This window comes from Parasteatoda tepidariorum, chromosome 7 (assembly GCF_982258835.1).
Source record: "Parasteatoda tepidariorum strain Cologne lab strain chromosome 7, Ptep-v5.0, whole genome shotgun sequence".
NCBI classification, from domain to species: Eukaryota; Metazoa; Arthropoda; class Arachnida; order Araneae; family Theridiidae; genus Parasteatoda; species Parasteatoda tepidariorum.
Window position 1 is genome coordinate 110,042,473 of NC_141761.1, and position 19,398 is coordinate 110,061,870.

General features: G+C 28.0%; 2 protein-coding genes across 4 annotated transcripts in view; both read left to right on the forward strand.

Moving 5' to 3' along the window:
* The first annotated feature begins 334 nt into the window (after window positions 1-334).
* Window positions 335-19,398, forward strand: part of dgt6 (dim gamma-tubulin 6) — a 62,712-nt gene continuing 43,648 nt past the window's right edge. The window contains exons 1-7 of one of the 3 annotated variants that reach the window (XM_043055446.3): window positions 335-439; window positions 7,442-7,576; window positions 9,146-9,238; window positions 11,163-11,244; window positions 13,995-14,269; window positions 15,814-15,906; window positions 15,981-16,044. In XM_043055446.3, the coding sequence (XP_042911380.2) occupies window positions 7,464-7,576; window positions 9,146-9,238; window positions 11,163-11,244; window positions 13,995-14,269; window positions 15,814-15,906; window positions 15,981-16,044 (720 nt within the window). In that variant the 5' untranslated portion in view covers window positions 335-439; window positions 7,442-7,463. Of the gene's footprint in view, window positions 608-7,441; window positions 7,577-9,145; window positions 9,239-11,162; window positions 11,245-13,994; window positions 14,270-15,813; window positions 15,907-15,980; window positions 16,045-19,398 lie in introns of all 3 variants that reach the window. The other 2 variants (XM_043055443.3, XM_043055445.3) reach the window with 2 other exon arrangements.
* On the forward strand, window positions 2,721-6,988 carry LOC139426028 (zinc finger MYM-type protein 1-like). Its single transcript, XM_087168918.1, has 3 exons — window positions 2,721-3,303; window positions 3,526-3,789; window positions 6,963-6,988. The coding sequence occupies exons 1-3, from the start codon at window positions 2,721-2,723 to the stop codon at window positions 6,986-6,988; spliced, it is 873 nt and encodes a 290-aa protein (XP_087025044.1).

Below are 19,398 nucleotides of genomic sequence, written 5' to 3' on the forward strand. Positions count from 1 at the left end.
AGTAGAAATCAATTATGTCAAAGTTCACCCTGACATCCGTTTGGTATAGTGATTGATCTTTATATCTTAGTCTGAGTACATACAAGGAAAGGAGGGGATACAAGCATCTATATTCATTGTCTACGAAGTGCTTCGATTGGTTTGAATAAATTATCAAACCGAACATGCGCAGTAGTAAAATTACGCCAAACAAAAATGCTAAAAATGCCATTCTAGTAATCCTGACAATACGATTAAGCGATAAAGATGAAAACGATGATGTAAACGACCAATCAAATGCCTCTATTTATTAAAAAGGCGGGCAGCCAAGCAACAGCCCTTCCGGATCCCTTTCCAAATATCGAATGATACCGCACAGTGATGACTGCAACCGTATCTTAACTGATCACGTGACTTCACGATCTTTGTTTACAATCAATCGGGTAGCGCGCTTTCAAATGTAAGTCTATCGGATTTTGATGCCTTTTTGAATCACATTTTACATTTTCTTAATTTCTTTAAGTACTAATGGTCGATTTTCGTGTTGAGCTTCTAGTAAACTTTATGGTAAGTTTCGGCTAAACTATGTCATTCTTTATTTGAAAAAAACTTTAGATTCTTATAGGTGGTGAGTAAGTTCTGTTTCTGTTTACAGATATTGTTTATTATGATACATACTATACATAATTGTTGACTTATCTATGTTTTTTTTGTAGATAATGAAGAATTAAGTACATTTTGAAAATACCTAAAAATTACTTACAGATGAACACTCAAAATACTGTAAATTATTTTTTCTAGAGTAATCTTGAGCAATGCTTGCTTTAACTGCTCTTCTCTCTTTTAAATCAGATTTTGCTCCAATTAATACACCTTAAAGATAAGTAAAATAAAGGTTTTAAGTAAAATTGCTATGTTAAAAGATTGTGATGTTATTAAATTATGCTAAAAATGTAATATACACAATATTGGTAATTCAGAATATATAGTGTGAACAGGGTTGGCAGGTTTTTGACATGTGACAGTTTTTGACAGTTTAAACCATGGTTTAAACCGTCACGTCAAAAACCTCACTGTCAAAAATGTCAAAAACCTATATTCATATGTGAATTTTAATTAATACATAAAATTTATATATTTTTTAAAGGATAGTGTTTCTAAATATGTTCTAGAAAAAATAAATTTAAAATTTTGAAGAAACACATATTTTGAATAGTAACCAAAATCTTGTACTTTTGAAAACTCACATCTTTTGTAATATTATGTATTCATTTTCATGTGTTATTAAAACTCACATCTTTTGTAATATTATGTATTCATTTTCATGTGTTATTGAAAATCTGCAGTGATATTATTAAGAAATTTATTTATAACCAAATTTAGTGTATAGTATAGATTATACTAAAAAGTAGACATTTTTAAAGATAAACATTAGCAGTTTTGTACATTAGACATCTTCTTTTAAAGAAAAATCTTTTTAATATTCTTTTAAATCTTCTTAATAATCTTTTTAACATAAGACAATACAAATTTAAGTGCTTTCTGTTAAATACACAGAGTAGTTAGTGCCAATGTACAGTATATTCAGCCTATTCATTTACTATGCTGAAAATTTAGTTTATCCAAATACTTGTGAATTTCATTTTGCTGAATACGATATAGTTTTGTTGAATATCTAAATATTCAGCTGTTGAATAATTACTTCTTGCTTTCAAGATATGCATTATTTGTATTCTTAATACAAGTGGAGAAAAAAAAAATTAAGAGATAAAAATTGTTTTAAAATGATAAGTGTAATAATTATAAATAAATATAATAAACAATATGAATTATAATTATCATTATTCATAAATATAACTACTTTTAAATTCAAATTAACATACTGGATAATGAAGATATTCGGTATAACATTAAAAAAATTTTTTTATACACTTGTATCTTATATCAAGTTTGTATTTATACAACATAACTTGTAAGTTCCTTATAAATATTAGTTATGTTCCTTATATGTCAAAAATGCATAGTAATAAACTTTTAATTTTCTTAAGTATCAAAAAGAAAAGAAAAAAAATTTTAAACATAAATATTTAAACAATTTTTGTGCAAAATTTTTCTGCACATGCTTTGAATATAAATTTCTGAGATTTTAAATCTGTTATTTTACCTTAATTTTAATTAAAAAATATTTTAAAACCTGCTGATTACCTATAGTATAATTAAATTTCAATATAATGCATGGCAACTGTTGGTAGTTTTGAAGTTTATATATTTTCTTGGCAAACTTCAGTTTTTGACATTTTTGATGGTTTAAACCAGTATTATACCCCTGTCATGTCAAAAACCACTTTTTGACGTCAAAAACCCAACCCTGAGGCAAACGTCTTTTAACCAAAATTAATTTTTTTTAAATTAAAAAAAATGGTGAAAAATTGGCAAGAGAATGGCTGGTATTATCAGCATCAGAAAAGAAATTATTTTGCTGGGTTTGCAAATTATTTGGAAATACAACAACTAGCCTTTCAACATCTGGCTTCGATGATTGCAAGCATGTTGTCATTCGACTTACAGAGCATGAAAATTCTTTTATGCACAGGGAATCAATTTTAAAGTTTACCCAGAGACTTAAAACTGAAAAAAGAATTGATTCTGCAATAATCAAGCAATATCAAAGTGAAGTGCATTACTGGCGGTCAGTATTATAAAGAATTGTTGAAACAGTTAAATTTTTATCATCAAGAGGTATGGGTTTTTTTGGGGAAAATGAAACGTTCGGTTTAACTCATAATGGGAACTTTATGGGTTGCCTTGAATTGATAGCCCAGTTTGATCCATTTCTTGCGAAGCATATCGAAAAAGCTGGTAATCAAGGAACTGGCAATGTTAATTATTTATCATCAACAATTGTGAATGAATTTGTTGAATTAATGGGTGAAAAAGTCTTGAATGTTGTTATTAAAGAAGTTATAGATGCCAAGTATTTTTCAATTATAGTGGATTCTACTCCAGATGTTACCCATATGAACCAGTTAACTTTAATTTTGCGATATCTTGGTCCTGATTATGAACCTGTTAAAAGGTTTATAAAATTTATACAAATTTTTGGTCACAATGCAGAAAGTTTAACCAATGTTATATTGCAAGTTTTGGAAGATTTAGGTCTGGACATACGAAATTGCAGGGGCCAAAGTTATGATAATGCCTCCAACATGGCAGGGAAATATTCAGGTGTTCAAGCAAGAATTAAAAATATTAATTCTACTGCGGAATACGTACCATGTTCTGCTCATTCTTTGAATTTAGTTGGAATAAATGCTGTAGAATCCTGTATTAGAGTTGTGAATTTTTTTTCTTTACTGCAAGAATTATATAACTTTTTTTCTGTTTCAACATACCGATGGCAGATTATGATTGATAATTTTATAGGAAGTAAGCAAAAACTGACCTTAAAAAATCGTTCATGTACACGATGGTGTGCTGATGCAAATGCTACTAAGGCATTGCGTCAAAACTACGCTTCAGTTTTAAAATCTTTGAGTTATTTGGCAGACGATCAAGACCAAACTCCTTCCACTAGAAATGAAGCTAAAGCTCTTTATAAAAAATTACTTAAGATTGAAAATGCACTAAATACAGTTGTGTGGGATAGCATTTTACAAAGATTACATCAAGCAAGTAAAGTTCTGCAAAACTCTAATGCTCAATTAGAGATAGTATCGCCATTATTTGACTCTTTAATAAATTTCGTGCAGTCAGTTCGAAATGAATTTGACAAATATGAAGATGAAGCGCTGCAAATTTTGCCAGAAAACAGTATGTATGAGGCAAAAAGAAAAAAAAATTACACCTCGAAGTAGACTGTTAGATGATGGAAATGCACATGAAGTTAACCTTGAGTCACACGATGAATACATTATTAACTGTCACTACAAGTTATGTGACACATTAATTACAAACTTAACAAACCGCAAAATTCCATATGAAAAATTACAAAATAGATTTTCATGTTTGGCCACAGTTTCATGTTTGGTTTTCAACACAGGATTAAATTTCCAAATAACCAAAGCAGAGGAATTAGTAAGGCACTATCCTTCTGATTTAGATGAGGAGTTCCCTGATGAACTGCAACATTTTCATTCTTTTCCAGTAGATAAGCAGGCGACTGCATTAGATATGATAAAAGTGTTAAAAAAATTTAATTTATCTTCATCATTTTCTAATGTTGAGACTGCACTTCAAATTTTTTTATCATTACCAATTTCAACCTGCACTGGGGAAAGATCCTTTTCATTGCTGAAGAGATTAAAATCGCCCATAAGGTCATGCATTCTTCAAAGAAAATTGTCTCAACTTTCTATGTTATGTTTAAATTCGGATATAACGAAAAATATTGATTATAATGATATAATTGATAATTTTGCTGAAAATAAAATTAGAAAAAAGCCATTGAAAAAGAAATAGATATAATATTGACTTGTCATGCAAAATTGTCTCTGTCTCATAACAATATTGTATGTAATTGTAAAATTAAAGTTATATTATGGTACAATTTATAATCTCCCTCTGTTACACTGAATTTCTAATTATGTAATTTTTTCTTCATTTATTGAAAGAATAGTAAATATTGGTTAAAACTGAGTAAGTAATAAACATGTTAAAATTTTGTTGATTTAAAAATAAACATTATCTTTCAAGGTCAATATAAATGTTATTATTTTCAGTTTTTTTTACATAGCAATGGACGGTTGACCGACCATCTAAAGCGAAGCACATATGGCGCTAGGGGGGCCCCCAAAGAGGTTTTTGCCCCGGGCCCCAATTAGGCTAAGTCGGGCCCTGGGTAAGATTTCAGTATTGGGATCTGTTGCAGAATAATCACCTAACTGATAAGTAAATATAAAACTCTGACCTTAATTTATCAAAAAACTCACGGGTAAAAATATCGAATTTTCCTATAAAAAAAAATACGTAGTTTCAACTAATTACAAAATTCTTCATAGAGTAAATAATTACTTTGTTAAAATTGTTCAAGTATTTTTTTGACAATAAGTTAGTATTTACAGTATTTTTGTGCACTTATAATATAATGACCTTAGGTTATAACATCGTTATTTGCCTGGACCATAAGAGTTGTTGCTGTAATTGTCAATTTCAAATGCAACTGTAATTGTCAATTTTAAGCAGAGTTGGCAAAGCTTAGGACAGAATGAATTTATCCAGGGTTTAAACCTGCCTGTCCAAAACCCCTTTGTCTAAAATTGTCCAAAACCCTTTTGTTCAAATTATGTCGCAATTTTAAAATGATGTGAAAAATAAAAGGCTAATTTTTGAAAAATAAGCAAAATTAAGACAAATTTTTATTTTATTAAAAAATTTTATTATTATTTTTAATATCGCGTTATTTAACGTTCTGCAAAAACATAATTTATCACTATTAAAAGCATATTTAAGGGATAAAGTATTCACTTTTTAGGGATCTGTCTGGGTTTTTTTTAGAGGTACCTATTTTGTGAAAATTTAGACATAATTTTTGAAAATAAAAAATTATATTGAAAACTCAACACAAAATACTGTGAAGTACGAAAATATTTTCAAAAATTATCACTTCAAATAAAAATTATTTATGACAGGTAAATTTCTGTATATTTTCGCCATGTGAAAAAGATAATTTTGCTGTTGTGAAATTGTGGTCTTAAAATTGGATTCAATTTTAAAATTCTATAAAAATCATTGTCCATAGTTAAATTTCAACTTGAATTTAATAAAAGCATGCATTTAACAATACTAGCACAAAAAGTTATTTTCATTATGATAACATTTTTGACTGGCAAAAAAGCTCCTCTTTTCCTTAGATTGTATCAAGAACGGGGTCTGCATGAGAACTTGCTTTATTAAAAGTATTATGTGAAACTACAGTTTTTCCTAACGTTGAATATGTGAAAGTACAGCTAAACGGTAGTTACCCCTGCTTTTGTTGTTCATTGAATTATAAAGCTTCAAGAGTTATAAATCTTTTCCTATTATATATTGTAGTATGGTATACTACATATTAATTAAAATCATTTGTTAATTCTAATCTAATTATCTAATTTCATTATCTAATCATCTAATTTATTTAATCATCATCATTCATCTAATTTAATAATCATTTGTTAATTGTTAATTTGTTAATAATGTAATAAACAGCTTAAATAATTGTAACTGTTAAATTTGTGATAAACTTTTAATTGTATGGTTTTTAATTTCTTCTTTTTACACTTGTAATTAATGTTATTTATTTGTCAGTATTCAATAATTCCTTGCAATAATTTCCTGCAATATTTAAGTTTTAAGCCTCAATTTATTTTGTAACCTTGGGAAAGTAATCCTTCTCTGCATTTATGTTCTTCCTTTAAAAGAAGATTCCTCCTTTTGTTACTTCGCTGACAGCAAGATGTATGTCCAGTGAGCAAACCCCTTTGTTGGATCGAGAAGGAGTGACCCCAAAGTCCGTTTTCCCACGTTTCGGCTTGCATCAAATGCAAAGCGCCCCTTTTGATCTTATGATGGCGCCAAGAATGTTCCAGAACATTCCACAAAATTCTTTACCAGGTGTGTCACCACTTTTGACAACCCTGCTTCAAGTTTGGCATGGAGCCTAACAATTAATTTCGCCAGTTGGCCAATATTTGCAGCTCTGTGATTTGCCCCTCTGATCCTTCTCCGTCCAACCAATGCGATATTCGTAAAAGTGTAATTTTGTTTGGCGAGGTTTTTCTTGCCTATCTTCATAACGAAGAAACAGTCAGTAGTTACTCTCCCCCCTCATTAGTGTATGCTTATTTCTGTATTCGGCTGAAGCCGTTTTATTTTTGTTGGCATGTTTGCTAAGTTGTCCAGTTTTTAATAATGTTTCCCGTTGTTAATAAAATGGTTATTTGCATCTTAGAGAATGTACCTGGTGAGTAATTTTACAGTATAAGTTGTTTTCTCTTCCTTTTTTTCAGCATGTTCCATTGTCGTCCTTACCTGAAATTTTGCACCCACCTCCAATGTACGCCACTATCATCTTTTTCGGCCTTTACATAATTAGTTTCTAAATTTTATTTAATCTTAAGTTGACTTAATGTTAGTCACCCACCTTTTTCCCCTTTTTGATTTAGCCACACCACATATATTATTTTCTTTTAATAAGTTAAAGCAAATTGTATAAAAAGTAATAAATATTTATTAATGTATGAAATTAGTATGTGTGCAATTGTTACACATATAGAATTTTTACCTTGTATCAATGTTCACTATTTTGGACACTTTAAGACAGTAAAACCGACGTGTCCTGTCCAAAACCAGTTTAGGACAGCCAAAATCCCAACCCTGAATTTAAGTGTACTTTAATATACAATTAAGTATTATCATTAAAAATACTTTTTATTTTTTAATTTCCTTATATTAAATACATTAATATTTTAATTTCTGTTTCTAATAGATGATCTTGTAAATAGTTCAGCATGGACTATATTGGTGCGTCACCGAGGCGGCAGACTATTTTCTTTAACAGTTTATTGGCACTTGGATTTGATGTGACTGCAATGAGCAAGGAACATAAAATTGTGTTTGACAAGTAAGTAACAATTACTTGTGTAACAATTACTAATATAAAGTGTTTTTATGTATTTTTTCTCTTGCTAATAATTAATTTGATATGACTATATAATCTTATATAGAACAACCTGGTAGCAGAAACTCTCTAGCACAAAAGCGTGTACTGATAATTATTTCCGACATCTGCAGATCTTTTGTTCATTTTGGCAAAAAGCTGTAATTTACTAATAAAGAAACAAAAAGATCTAGATCTAGAAAAAAAAAATTTATCGACAATGTCAACCATGGTATTTTTGTTTGTTATTAAATTCTATTTTTGTAGTGGTAGATGCACTTCATTTTTATCAGTATTAGAAAAGGTTCAGAAATATTTTTTCCTCTAGAAATTGGATATTAAGAAAACGCACTAACCTAAAGGTGCAATACTTGTGACTCTTTGCCATGGTTTAGCTAGAAATAGTGTATCAGCGCACCTGGAAAATCAAGAAAAGTTATGAATTTCAGTATTGAACAAAATTTGTCATGATTTCAACTATTTTTTTTAAAAAAATCGTGGAAAGTCAGATTCAGGTGTCCGAAAAATCTGTTCAGAATATCTGATGTAACAAAATCCTCACTCACAGTCATGTTTTATTAAAATATAAAATGTTTTATCAAGTTCTTTAAAAATTATGGTGCTTTTAAAGAAATAAAAATGAAAGAAAAACGATCGTTTCTAGAGCAAATTACCTTTTAAACTTCTGTGATTTCAGAATTTTTATTATTATTCATTATTTTTTTATTGATTTAAAAGTCTAGCTGAAGCAAGCCATATTGGCAGATTTTTTTTAATTCCGAAATGAGAACAGAAAAATCTGGAGTGTTTCTTTCCTTTCAGATAAGCAAGAAAAGTATCTTTAGAATAGAATTCTGCATAAAAAAAGAAAAAATATTATTTGCTTTTGTTATTTATTTTTTGTTAAAAGCTGAAAAATTATTTATTTTTCAGCTATTTTATTGCTTCAACTCTTTCTTAGCTCTGTTTTTTAAATTTAAAATCTATAAATATGAAGATGCAGAGTATAGCAGTTTTGGTTATGCACTTATCATTTCAATTAAAGTTAGTATAATGTTTTTTTAAATTTATTGATGTGTTTTTGTTGGAGAAAATATTAACTCTGTTAAATCATGAAAAATTCTTTGAATTAATCCTGGAAAGTCATAGATTTGAAAGTCTAAAATGTAGCAGATTGTTAAAAAATTGTTGATGACAAAATTCAGTTATTATACATTTTAATAAATATTTACAATGTTAATTGAGTACCCTTTCAAAATTTAAAGTGTCCTTTTCAGAGAGAGAGCCTATTTTTTCTCCTGTGCAACTCTGTCATTGTGCAAAATTTACAGATTTTACGTACAATAATAAGATGAGAAAACTTTAGTTGAAATTTTTTTTTAAAGATACGATAAAGACTTAACAGTTATAGTATCTGACAGTTAAGATTGCATATAATTGGAAATTCATAAACATAGTGTTGCAGATTGACTTAATAACTTCTTCTGCCCTTAGTTATTCATTGCATTTAGTTTACATTCTTGTTTATTTCAGGAAAATGTTTCTGCTGCCGAATCGTAAAGGAATGGAAGTTGTAACTCACTTTTTACTCTCTAAACTGAATAAAGAATGTGGAGGAAAATTTAGGTACACACTGTTTAATTTTCAATTATTTTTAATATGTTTAGCTAATTTTTTGCAATTATAATATTTGTGCTTTTAAATAAATAACTAATAGCAATAAATCTGTGTAGTATAGTATGGTACCTGATAATTAAGGTTTTACATAAAATCTTAAAGTGCGTCTAATAATTTGGCCATGGCCTGTAGATACTCTGTAATTATACTAAGCAAATATGCTAATCTTTAATGGCTTAAAATACTCACCAGTTCTTACTGAATAAAATCTTATAGTCGCTGCAAAAATTTTGAAGTCTTTCAAAGTTTTTCTTGCAAAAAAGAGGAGAAAAAGGTAATTTAATGCAAATCTTTTTTATTTTTATTCTTTTGAATGAGTTTCCAGTATGCCTCTCAGTTTTTGTCCCAACTGTTTCTAAACTTAAAGCTGAAAACCTCCTTTCATTAAAGATTTAGTTTTTCTATCTTATTAATTGGGAAATATTGCTTAACAGGAAAATTTCAGTAGAATTTATCAGAGACCTCATGACAGCGGTCAAAGTTGTCCTGATATTCTTGGTAAAAAATTTCAAAAAATAGGCATCCTGATATTTCTGATTTTTGTATGTGTTCAGAACATTTTGGGAGAGCAGGAAAAACCTGGAATTGTCAGGGAATTTTATTTTAACTCCAAAAATCAGGGAAAGTTACAATTTTTTTTGCAAAAACCTAGAATTCCTATATCATACCTGGAGAATAACCATTCTTAAAATTGTCAGTAATAGTAATCAGTTATTGAGATTCAAGTTAAATAATTCTAAAATTTATTACAATTATTTGTTAAAAAATTTTGCATTTTAGTCAAACTTAAATGTTCCCATCCTCATTTAATATTTTTTTTTTTTTTTTACATGGAAATCTAATATTTCACATTATAAATAAAAGAATCAAAGTTTACTGATGAAAATATGTTCTCATTTTTCATTGAAATTTACCTGGAAAATTCTGAAATTGAGTGGGAACCCTGATTTAAATATTGATGCAAAATTTAAAATATTTGATTTTAAAAAAAATATAAGAATTTTTTTTTTGATCTATTATTTTATTAATAATGCTATTAAACCAGTAAAATTCAATAAGACCATCTTTTGATTGTATACGTAGCTCACATAATTTCATGGCAGGATTTATTATTTCAAGCATTTTAGAAATTCAGTCGTTTTATGAAAAATAAATAATTAAAACAATCATAGAATTTTTATATGGGGAATTGAGGGATCACTCTCTAAATTACTCTGGCAGAAAATGCTGATCTGCATTTTTGTTTAGTTTTCGTTTCGAGATTGTTGAAATTTAACTTGAAAATTATTTGATTAAGGATTAAATTACAAATGTAAATTTGATAACAAATTTTAATAATTTGTTGGTTTGTGAGAATATTAACTAATTTATACTGATTATTATTTTTTTTAAGGCAACAATAGTATATAAGTTTACTATCTATTGATTCTTTATTATCCTCTGTTAATAGATTTATTTTGGAAACTGTTGAATCTTTTGCTCTGAGCTAAGTGCCCCAGAAATTAAAAAATGAATATTTTATGGATAGGATTTTCACTTATTATACTTAGAGTAGAGTAGTAATTTATATAGATATATTACGTAGAGTTATATAAGTAGAGTTTTGGTTTGTTCTTTTTAATAGTCTATTTTGTACCCAAAAATGTCCTGATTTCATCATGTGTTAATATCTTTATTTTGAATGTCTCACGTTAGTCCCTTTTGGCAGTACTTTTTCATTAATATACTTTTCCTTCATAACTTTTACAACCATTTCTTCTTTCATCACTTGCTAGCATTTTTCCTGCATTAAAGCATTTTAAAATAGTTTTGCAATTAATGTCTAAAAATAGATAAACCCTGAACTTTTTTTTTTTTTAATTTCATATTTCAGTATAATTTGGCCTCTAATGGATGTTAAAGACCAGAGACAATTTTCTAAAACTACCTTCGAATATTTAACACAGATAGCTCAGGTAAGCTCATACTTTCAACTTTTTTATTACTAGGTTTTTATGTTCATATCTATGCGTACTGCTAGTTAAATTAAATTAGTGTCCATCCCAGTTTTTTAACCCTTAAACTATAATAAAAATTTTTTTAAATAAATTAAACTATAATATTAGGGACTAAGTACTTGGTTCAACATAAACAGGTTTATTTATTTATAGTACTATTCAAGAATACTTTTATTTCATTCATGTTCAATTCTTTCAGCATAGTGGTGATACATCACCAGTGTCAGTAACTGAAACTGATGTTATGCCCTTCAAAACTGTTAATACATTTTTCAGTTATTTTGTATTTTCAATTTAAACTAATATATTTATATTTAAAAACAATTTTTTTTAAATAGATGTCTTTTTTATCATCCTGTAATGCAAAAATTATTAAAAAAATTTTAAAAAATATTGTGAAAAATAGAAGGTTAATTTTTGAACAAATTTAGTATTTTTTTTTTAAGAAAAATTATTATTTTTTAATATTGCCATATTTAACCTTATGCAAAAATATTATTTATCAGTATTAAAAGCATATTTATATTTAAAGGATTAGGTATTCACTTTTGTTGTTCAATGAATTGTGGAGCTTCAAAAATTATAAACTTTTTCCTATTATATTTTATTTTCTTTCAATAAGTTATAGTAAATTATATAAAAAATATCAAATATTTATTGATACATGTAATTATTATGTGTACAATGGTTACATCTATAGAATTTTTACCTTTTACCAAAGTTCAAGGTTTTGGACACTTTAAGACAGTTTTACCCAGTTTAAGACAGTAAAACCCACGTGTCCTGTCCAAAACCAGTTTAGGACGTCCAAAACCCCAACCCTGTTTGTGACTACAATAGTGTTCTGATTTGCGAGTCTAATGTGATTCGTCTGAAGTTTCAGAGTCTGTGATTTGTTATGCACCAGCCGGTTATCTGTGCTGAAAATTGCTGTATTTTCTGGAAGATTCTACCTTCAGTATTCTTTTCTATTATCAACAAACTTCCAACATCATTTCTGTAAACTGATAGCTTCCTTGTTCATGTTCATATACTATTACGAATGCGTATTGCGTTAAAATAATATTTTTTTATTTTGCGGCTAAATACACTCTTTCAGTTCAATTCATTGTAAATTAAAGTGAAGATATTAAAAGTCCATTGCCTACTTCATTTTAAATTTAAAAAACAATAAAGAATCTGGCTTACTTGAAATAGCATCATTTGCATTAATTTTTAATGTTTTCTGTTTAAGTATTTTTAGTTTTAAATGATTAATTTAACTAGAATTCGGTTAAGTTATATATTGAAATTTATATCGAGACCTTACAATTATAAAATGTTATAGTATGATATGTCATTTTAAAGTTATGAAGCGATAATCTATGTATATATTATTTGAGGATAAAACTTTTAAATCAAAGAACATTTTATTTTGGGATTCTCTGTATTTATGAAGCAAATAATTAACTTGTAACTTTTTCCCTTCCTAATTTGATGATGGTTCATAATGGTTTTCTGATTAGAAGTCTGATTAAGAACTTAAAGATTAAAAGAAAAAAAATTAACACAAATTGAAAATTTTTTATATATGAGAAATTTTTAATGTCAATTTTTCATTATTCGATAAAAATTTTTGTCAAAAAACTTGTTCTACAAAATCAAATGATATAACATTATATGTTTCTGTATACTTTTAATGTTTTAAGTAATTTCATTCTGAAAATTATCGGATGTAAGGTTTAAATTGACTCTTTATATTAGATCATTAAATTTAGTAGAGCAATTTTTCAAGGATTAGGATTTCTCTCTAATAAGAATATAGATGCATATTATTTTTCTGCTCTTTTACACATATTTTTCCAATATGTTTTAAATTTTCCTTTTTTAATGAGATTCTATTTCGTTTTCACCTGCATTAATATCCAACATTTTTTTATTTTTAAATTTTGTAAGGCACAATAAGGAAGGGACGTAACCATGCTTCACTGAAGGAATCTAGAGGAACTGAACATGTTCTGCTAGTATTGATTCGACTCAAGTAACAACGCTCCCTATAGGCCGTTGTGTTTGTGGAAATTTGAAACTTACCTAATTACATTTCCCGCTCTTGATTTCTGCTAAATCTATGAGCCGTTTCGTTTATTTTTTTTTTCTTCGCAGTTGTTGATTCCTACATAATCTTTTAAAATCCCAATATTGTTATTATACAGACAATTTAAATTGCACACTATTTGATGCCATAATTCTATAATTTTTGTATGTTCTTTTCTTTTTTAAATCTTGACATTTTTGATACGATGTTTATTACAACACTTGAATCTTTGGTGCATCCGAGTCTTGTGATTTAGTCGTAAATACACATGGTTTTATCAATTTTTTTTCAGTTATTCCCATAAATTTCATGGTTTTTAAACCCTTTTTTTAAAATACTTCTAAAATAGTTTAAACGATAATAAATAGTAATTTGTATTATATTAGCATGTAAAATTTATATTTGTACAAACAATAACACCTTGAAAACCTGGAATTATCTGGGAATTTTTTTTATACTGGAAAAAACCTGGAAATCTGATTTGAGTGGCCACCCTGAATAACATGAAATTTAAATTAGTTCTTTTTTTCTCTTCCTTTTCAAGTTGGCAGATATGTATTTGTAAAAAAAAAAAAAGTAGTGATATTTTATTTTTAAACTAAATCTTATAATTTTTCTCTTTTCTTTTTCATAGGTGTCAGAGATCAAATTCCCTCCAGTTTTAAATTCTGTTTTTTCTTCATTTGGTGGGACAGCATTTTTTGATTTGTACTTGGCTTTTTCCACACATGTTGTCCAACAAGTAAACAAAACCTTTGGACCAATGCTCAGGAGACCGAAATTCGATCCTAAACTCACGAAACATGCCATCGAAATGCTGAAGCTGACCTCCATTGCAAGTGTTGAAAAATTTCAGTCATTAACAGATACGACTAAATTTCATTTGGAAACTTATTTTTGCATTGCTAAGTAAGTTGCTTAACTAATGGTATGACTTATTTCATTTTTTTTTAAATTTATTTCTTTTAATTCTTTATAAATGTAATTTTTATATTTTAAGTAGGGATGGCAAGTTTCTTCAACTGTGAAAAAGTCCTCCCTTGAAAAATTATATTTCTTTTAACCCAGGCAGAAGAAGCTTTTTTTTTTCAAGAGGAAATATCAAATATCGAGACAGTTTATAATTCTAATCTAGTTTAAATAATAGTATTAGTTTTCAAGCTATTTAACTTATAATTTTTAAACTAGCAGAAACTGAATAACAACAATTGGAAAAAAGAAAAAAAAATTAAAATTTTTTAAGAAATTAAAATAACTAAGTTTACAATATCTTATTTAAATTAGTATGTTGAGATAAAATTTTATAATTATATAAGGAACTGTTAAAATAATGTAATCACATTTTAATAATACTGCTAAATAAATCACATATTAAACCTATGCACTACTAAAAAATATGTATTCCATTCATAATTCAAATAGCATAATAATTTTGATTAAGAACTCTTAAGCATGAATGCTCAAACTAATTCTTAAATAATATATATGTTTTTAAAATTCCATCTAAAAAGTTTATTTTTTAAAGTAGGTGTGAAAAATTTTATCTTTCTGGTACTACATTAAATTTAATTTGTTTGAATTTAAGGTATTTTTATAATCTTTCCAAAAAAAAAATTTTTGTTGTTGTTCTTTTTTTAAAACATGTCTTTGAAGAGATTCCGGATGACTTTAAATATTTCTAAGTTTGTTTTATAAACATACGTATGATATCAATCTGTCTACTAATTAATTTATTTCATTTTATTGAGTTGTAAATAATCTAATATTTATTTATTTTTTTCTCAAATTTATCTTTCATTGTATTATTTGATATTTAAATGATGCAATACCGCATTTGTTTTTAAAATTAATTTTATATTCTGATTAAAATTTTCTAAATTTTTTAATTTGAGTAAAAATTCTAAAACTGCATAATTAAGATTAAAAAAGTTAGATTATCACAATAAAATCTGATGTCTTTATTTATCTTAATGAATGTGACTTTGAAAAAATTTAGTGTTAATTTAATCTATAATTTGAGATTCAAATAAAGCTCTCACAAAAATGATAAAAGCAGTACATTATAATCTCAAATTTCTTTATCAAGGGAAAAAAAATTGAATTTTTCAAAAAGAAAATTTTTTATTTTCTTTGTCTCTAATAGGGAAAATATTTCAGAGAAAAATCTATTTATGCTAATATTTCTTTCCTCTATATTAATTTTACTCGTTCATTATCGTATTATCCCAATTATCATAATAGTCTTAGAGTTGACCTATCTCAATATTTTCTGCATTATGAAAACATGGTGACTTAGAAAAAGATGGGTGAAAGACTTGATGGATGATAGGCTTAAAAAGGCTCTGTTGACTACTTTTGACCAATAGGCTATAGATAAATATTCAATTATATTTTTATGATGAAAATTTGCAGATACAGTTAATCACTTATGAATTTTTTAATTATTTTTTTAGGAAATTTTATGATTGTGTTGAAAGGCTAGAGTTATCAAACTCAAAAAGCCAATCTTTGTTAGAAGAAAAAATCAAGGCAGCCATTAAAATTTTGTAAGCTATCAAAAATTTTGATTTTTAAAATTAGTCTATCAAAACTATTTATTTATGTGTTTTTTGTTTTATAGCCCTAATTTGGTTGAGAAATCCCTAAAAGGATTAACCATGAAAAATAAGGAGCATCAGAATAACGTGAGTAATTTGTGTTGAATTGAGTACTATTGATATTATATTTAACCTGTGCATGAAATTCCAGTTCAGTATGACGACCCGACATGGCAGAAGCACCATCTGTTGCACAGGCTCTTACATTTGTAAGGGGAATTTCTTTTTCCTCAAAATAATCTTTGACCAATTTAAAAATCTGCGATCCTTTTGTGTCAGTGATCAAAGTCCCTGTAAACAACATTTCCTCGTTAATCTCCTGGCTTAACAATTTATGACTGTGGTAGTGTCATTTGTGAATCTCACGTAAGCTAATGCAATAGCTTTGTTATCTATCACAGTTGATTCATCAATCTGCAACGCAAATTTACCTTCTTTCAAAAATTTGATCAGTTTTGATTCAACGTCTGCGGCCATCTCATAAATATATGCCTGGAAACAGTATTATTGCTCAGAGAAACAGAGTGACTTATCTTATAGCTCGATCCCTCACCCAACATGATTTCAACAATTTTTTAGTAGCAGGCAAAAAAAGTTTCGCAAAAGTTTAGCAATCAATAAAGAAACTTCGTAGGAAGCAAGAAGACCTTAGTCAAAATCGGTTGTTTGTTTTTTAAATAGTTCATTCAAATGAAGCCATTTTTCATATTTAGATTTCAGATCTTGAAAATAACTTAAAGGTTTGCTTACTTTATCACTATGTATTCTCAATGAATGGTCTCTCATTCGCGAGGATTTCATCGCCTCATTACCAGTAAATGTTTTAGCACACAAAAGACTATATGGAAACTGCACGTTTTGCAATGACGTGCTAAAACCGAATTTTAAATATTCGGATGAATACTGATGCCACTTCCTTTTTGAATCTATTGACACTTCAATATAAATGCATGGAAGCTATAACTATAAAAAATAAGCTAACAATTTAGGGCTGTGGAAAACAAGCTAACAATTAAAAACGGTGAAAAACAAGTAGCAATTAATAACAATTAAAACAATTAATAGCAGTCTAAAACAACTTGACAATTAGCAGTCAATAACTGATTACGAAATCAAAAAAAAAAAAAAAAAACAATTAAGCGATGCAAGGGAAAGAAAACGATTTAAGAACTGCTCAAGAGTAAGGGCACTGTAGCAATGGCAAGGAGAGACGAAGAGTTGGCTGACCTGTGTAAAAACATAGCCAAAGCGCCAATTATTTAGTCTTGGAAACTAATTCATCTCCTACATGTTTCAAGATAAAATCGTCTTACTATACAATATATCTTTATAATTGTGCTCACACTAAAACTGTAATTCCAAGAAAATGCAGAACTACTTTTCAAAAGCATAGTGTTACATTTCCCACCTTTCTCTCTACAACTTTTTTATAGCTCCCAGGTCTATAAGAAACTGGTCTGGGGATGTCTGCTTCTATGGTTACAAACGAGCACATTTCAAATGGGGGTGCAGTAAAGGAATGAATGTGACGATTGGTTTACCTATGCCAAGATTAAGACAAAACTATTCCCCTCTTGCTCACCTACACAAAGTGAATTTTCCTTGTAACCATAGCACTAGCAACGATGCAACACTGATGTCTGAAGTTTTCCTGAAAGCCATATTATAACTGCCAAACCTCCGGGTTATCTAGCGATAAATGTTTCGTCTATCAATATGTTTCTCCTATTACATGCCTTTTAAAATCGGAGGGCAGGGAAGGAGACGAGAGAGGAATGTTTGAGGAGAAGAAGGTATATAAAAGACCATGACTTTCAACAAAAAAGAAGTCTTGAAGGTCAGATTTCCAACTGCAATACCAAAACGTATGACAAAAACGATCCTTAACTTGAAATTTTTTAATTTTTAACTATCATAATTCTTTGTCTACACCAGAACCATAAGTTTCATATATGTTTTCAATTTCGATCTCAAATAGCTTATGTTATTAATATTATTAGCAATTTTTATCTTTTGAATGCTCGTTGCCCCCCTAAGGATTATCGCCCCAGGTTGGGAACCACTGGTCTATATTGAACAGTTGATTTGCTACTTGTGACTACAACATTATTCACCTCCTTGCGCTGTTTCTGCTCAGTTTCGATCGCACACTACGTCAGCCTCCATATACTCTACTGCTAATAGCAACACAGGAGCAACCACCACCGTGAACTTAATGCAGCTCACACAATCAGTAAAGTACAGTGATCTTAATACGGCTCTCCTGGCTTCGCATAAAATAGCAATGAATCAACTAGTAGTATCCATTCATCAAATTCTATCACAGCTCCTATCTCCTATGTTTCCATACTATAAACACTTCATATTTGTATACTGCAGCCTTTTGACACTTTAATGAGCCTACTTTCTCTCTCCCTTTGGTACCATTTATCCGTTTCATCTGGCATTCTCTACCATGTTCATACAATCTAAGCACAGCTACAAATTTTATTTTACGATATTTCTGAATATTTACATGTTTGGCTGTGCTTGTAAGAGTAAAAGCTACATACTCAAAATTTTTGCATAAGCCAAGCTTTTCATGCTATGTAATTTTTTAAGCCTGGAAAATTCATTGGCTATGTCTTAGTTTACTTATTGTTACAGTAAATTTTATGACATTAACAGCAAATTAGTGTATTTATTTTAACTATATCTATTACTATTATCTCCTGTAAAAATTCTGCTGCGACTTGGTTACATTTCCATTGATTTATTAAAATTAAAACATTAATTGATACCAAATACTCAAGTTTAAAAATTTATGGATTTCTATTTTTTCCCCAAATGCAACAATTATTTGCAGTTTAGCAAAACTATTCAATTAGTTAGTAATAATTGTTTTTAAAAATTAAATTTTCATCTTTAATGTTTTTTCTTAATCACAAGTTAAATATTTGACTGATGTGTGATTCTACTAATAAACTATATAGCATTGAGTATTTTAATTTTTTCCTATTCTTATGCAAAGTATTGCTTTTTACCTGTAATTTGTATACTTGTGTATTTTAAAATATCTATGTTGAATCTCCATTCTGTGAAATTCTATTCCTAAAATATAACATTTGGTATATTTTCTAAGAGAAATTAATTTCCATTCATTTTTAAATACAATTTATGTATATATGTATAAATATATATATCACAATAGATAAGTACGAAAAGAAAAAGTAGAAAAACTATGAAATGTTTTTTTTTTTTTTTTACTGCGCATAAGGTGCAAGTATATAGAACTCATGAAATAAGTTTAAAATGCAGAGAAAATATAGAAAAAATTACAGAAAATGAAAAAGAAAATTATTTTTAAAAAATAATAGGAATAAAAGATTAAGAGATCTCTTTTTTTCCGGATTTTTATTATAATTTTTATCTATTTTTTAAATAATTTTCATTTTCTGTATC

What these genes read in the sequence shown, in the direction of transcription:
- LOC139426028 (XM_087168918.1), top strand. Translation starts at nt 2,721, where the DNA reads ATGGGTTTTTTTGGGGAAAATGAAACGTTCGGTTTAACTCATAATGGG. An exon ending in AATAAATGCTGTAGAATCCT is followed by an intron (nt 3,304 to 3,525) that starts GTATTAGAGTTG and finishes GTTATTTGGCAG; the next exon opens with ACGATCAAGACCAAACTCCT. An exon ending in GCAAATTTTGCCAGAAAACA is followed by an intron (nt 3,790 to 6,962) that starts GTATGTATGAGG and finishes CCTTTTTTTCAG; the next exon opens with CATGTTCCATTGTCGTCCTT.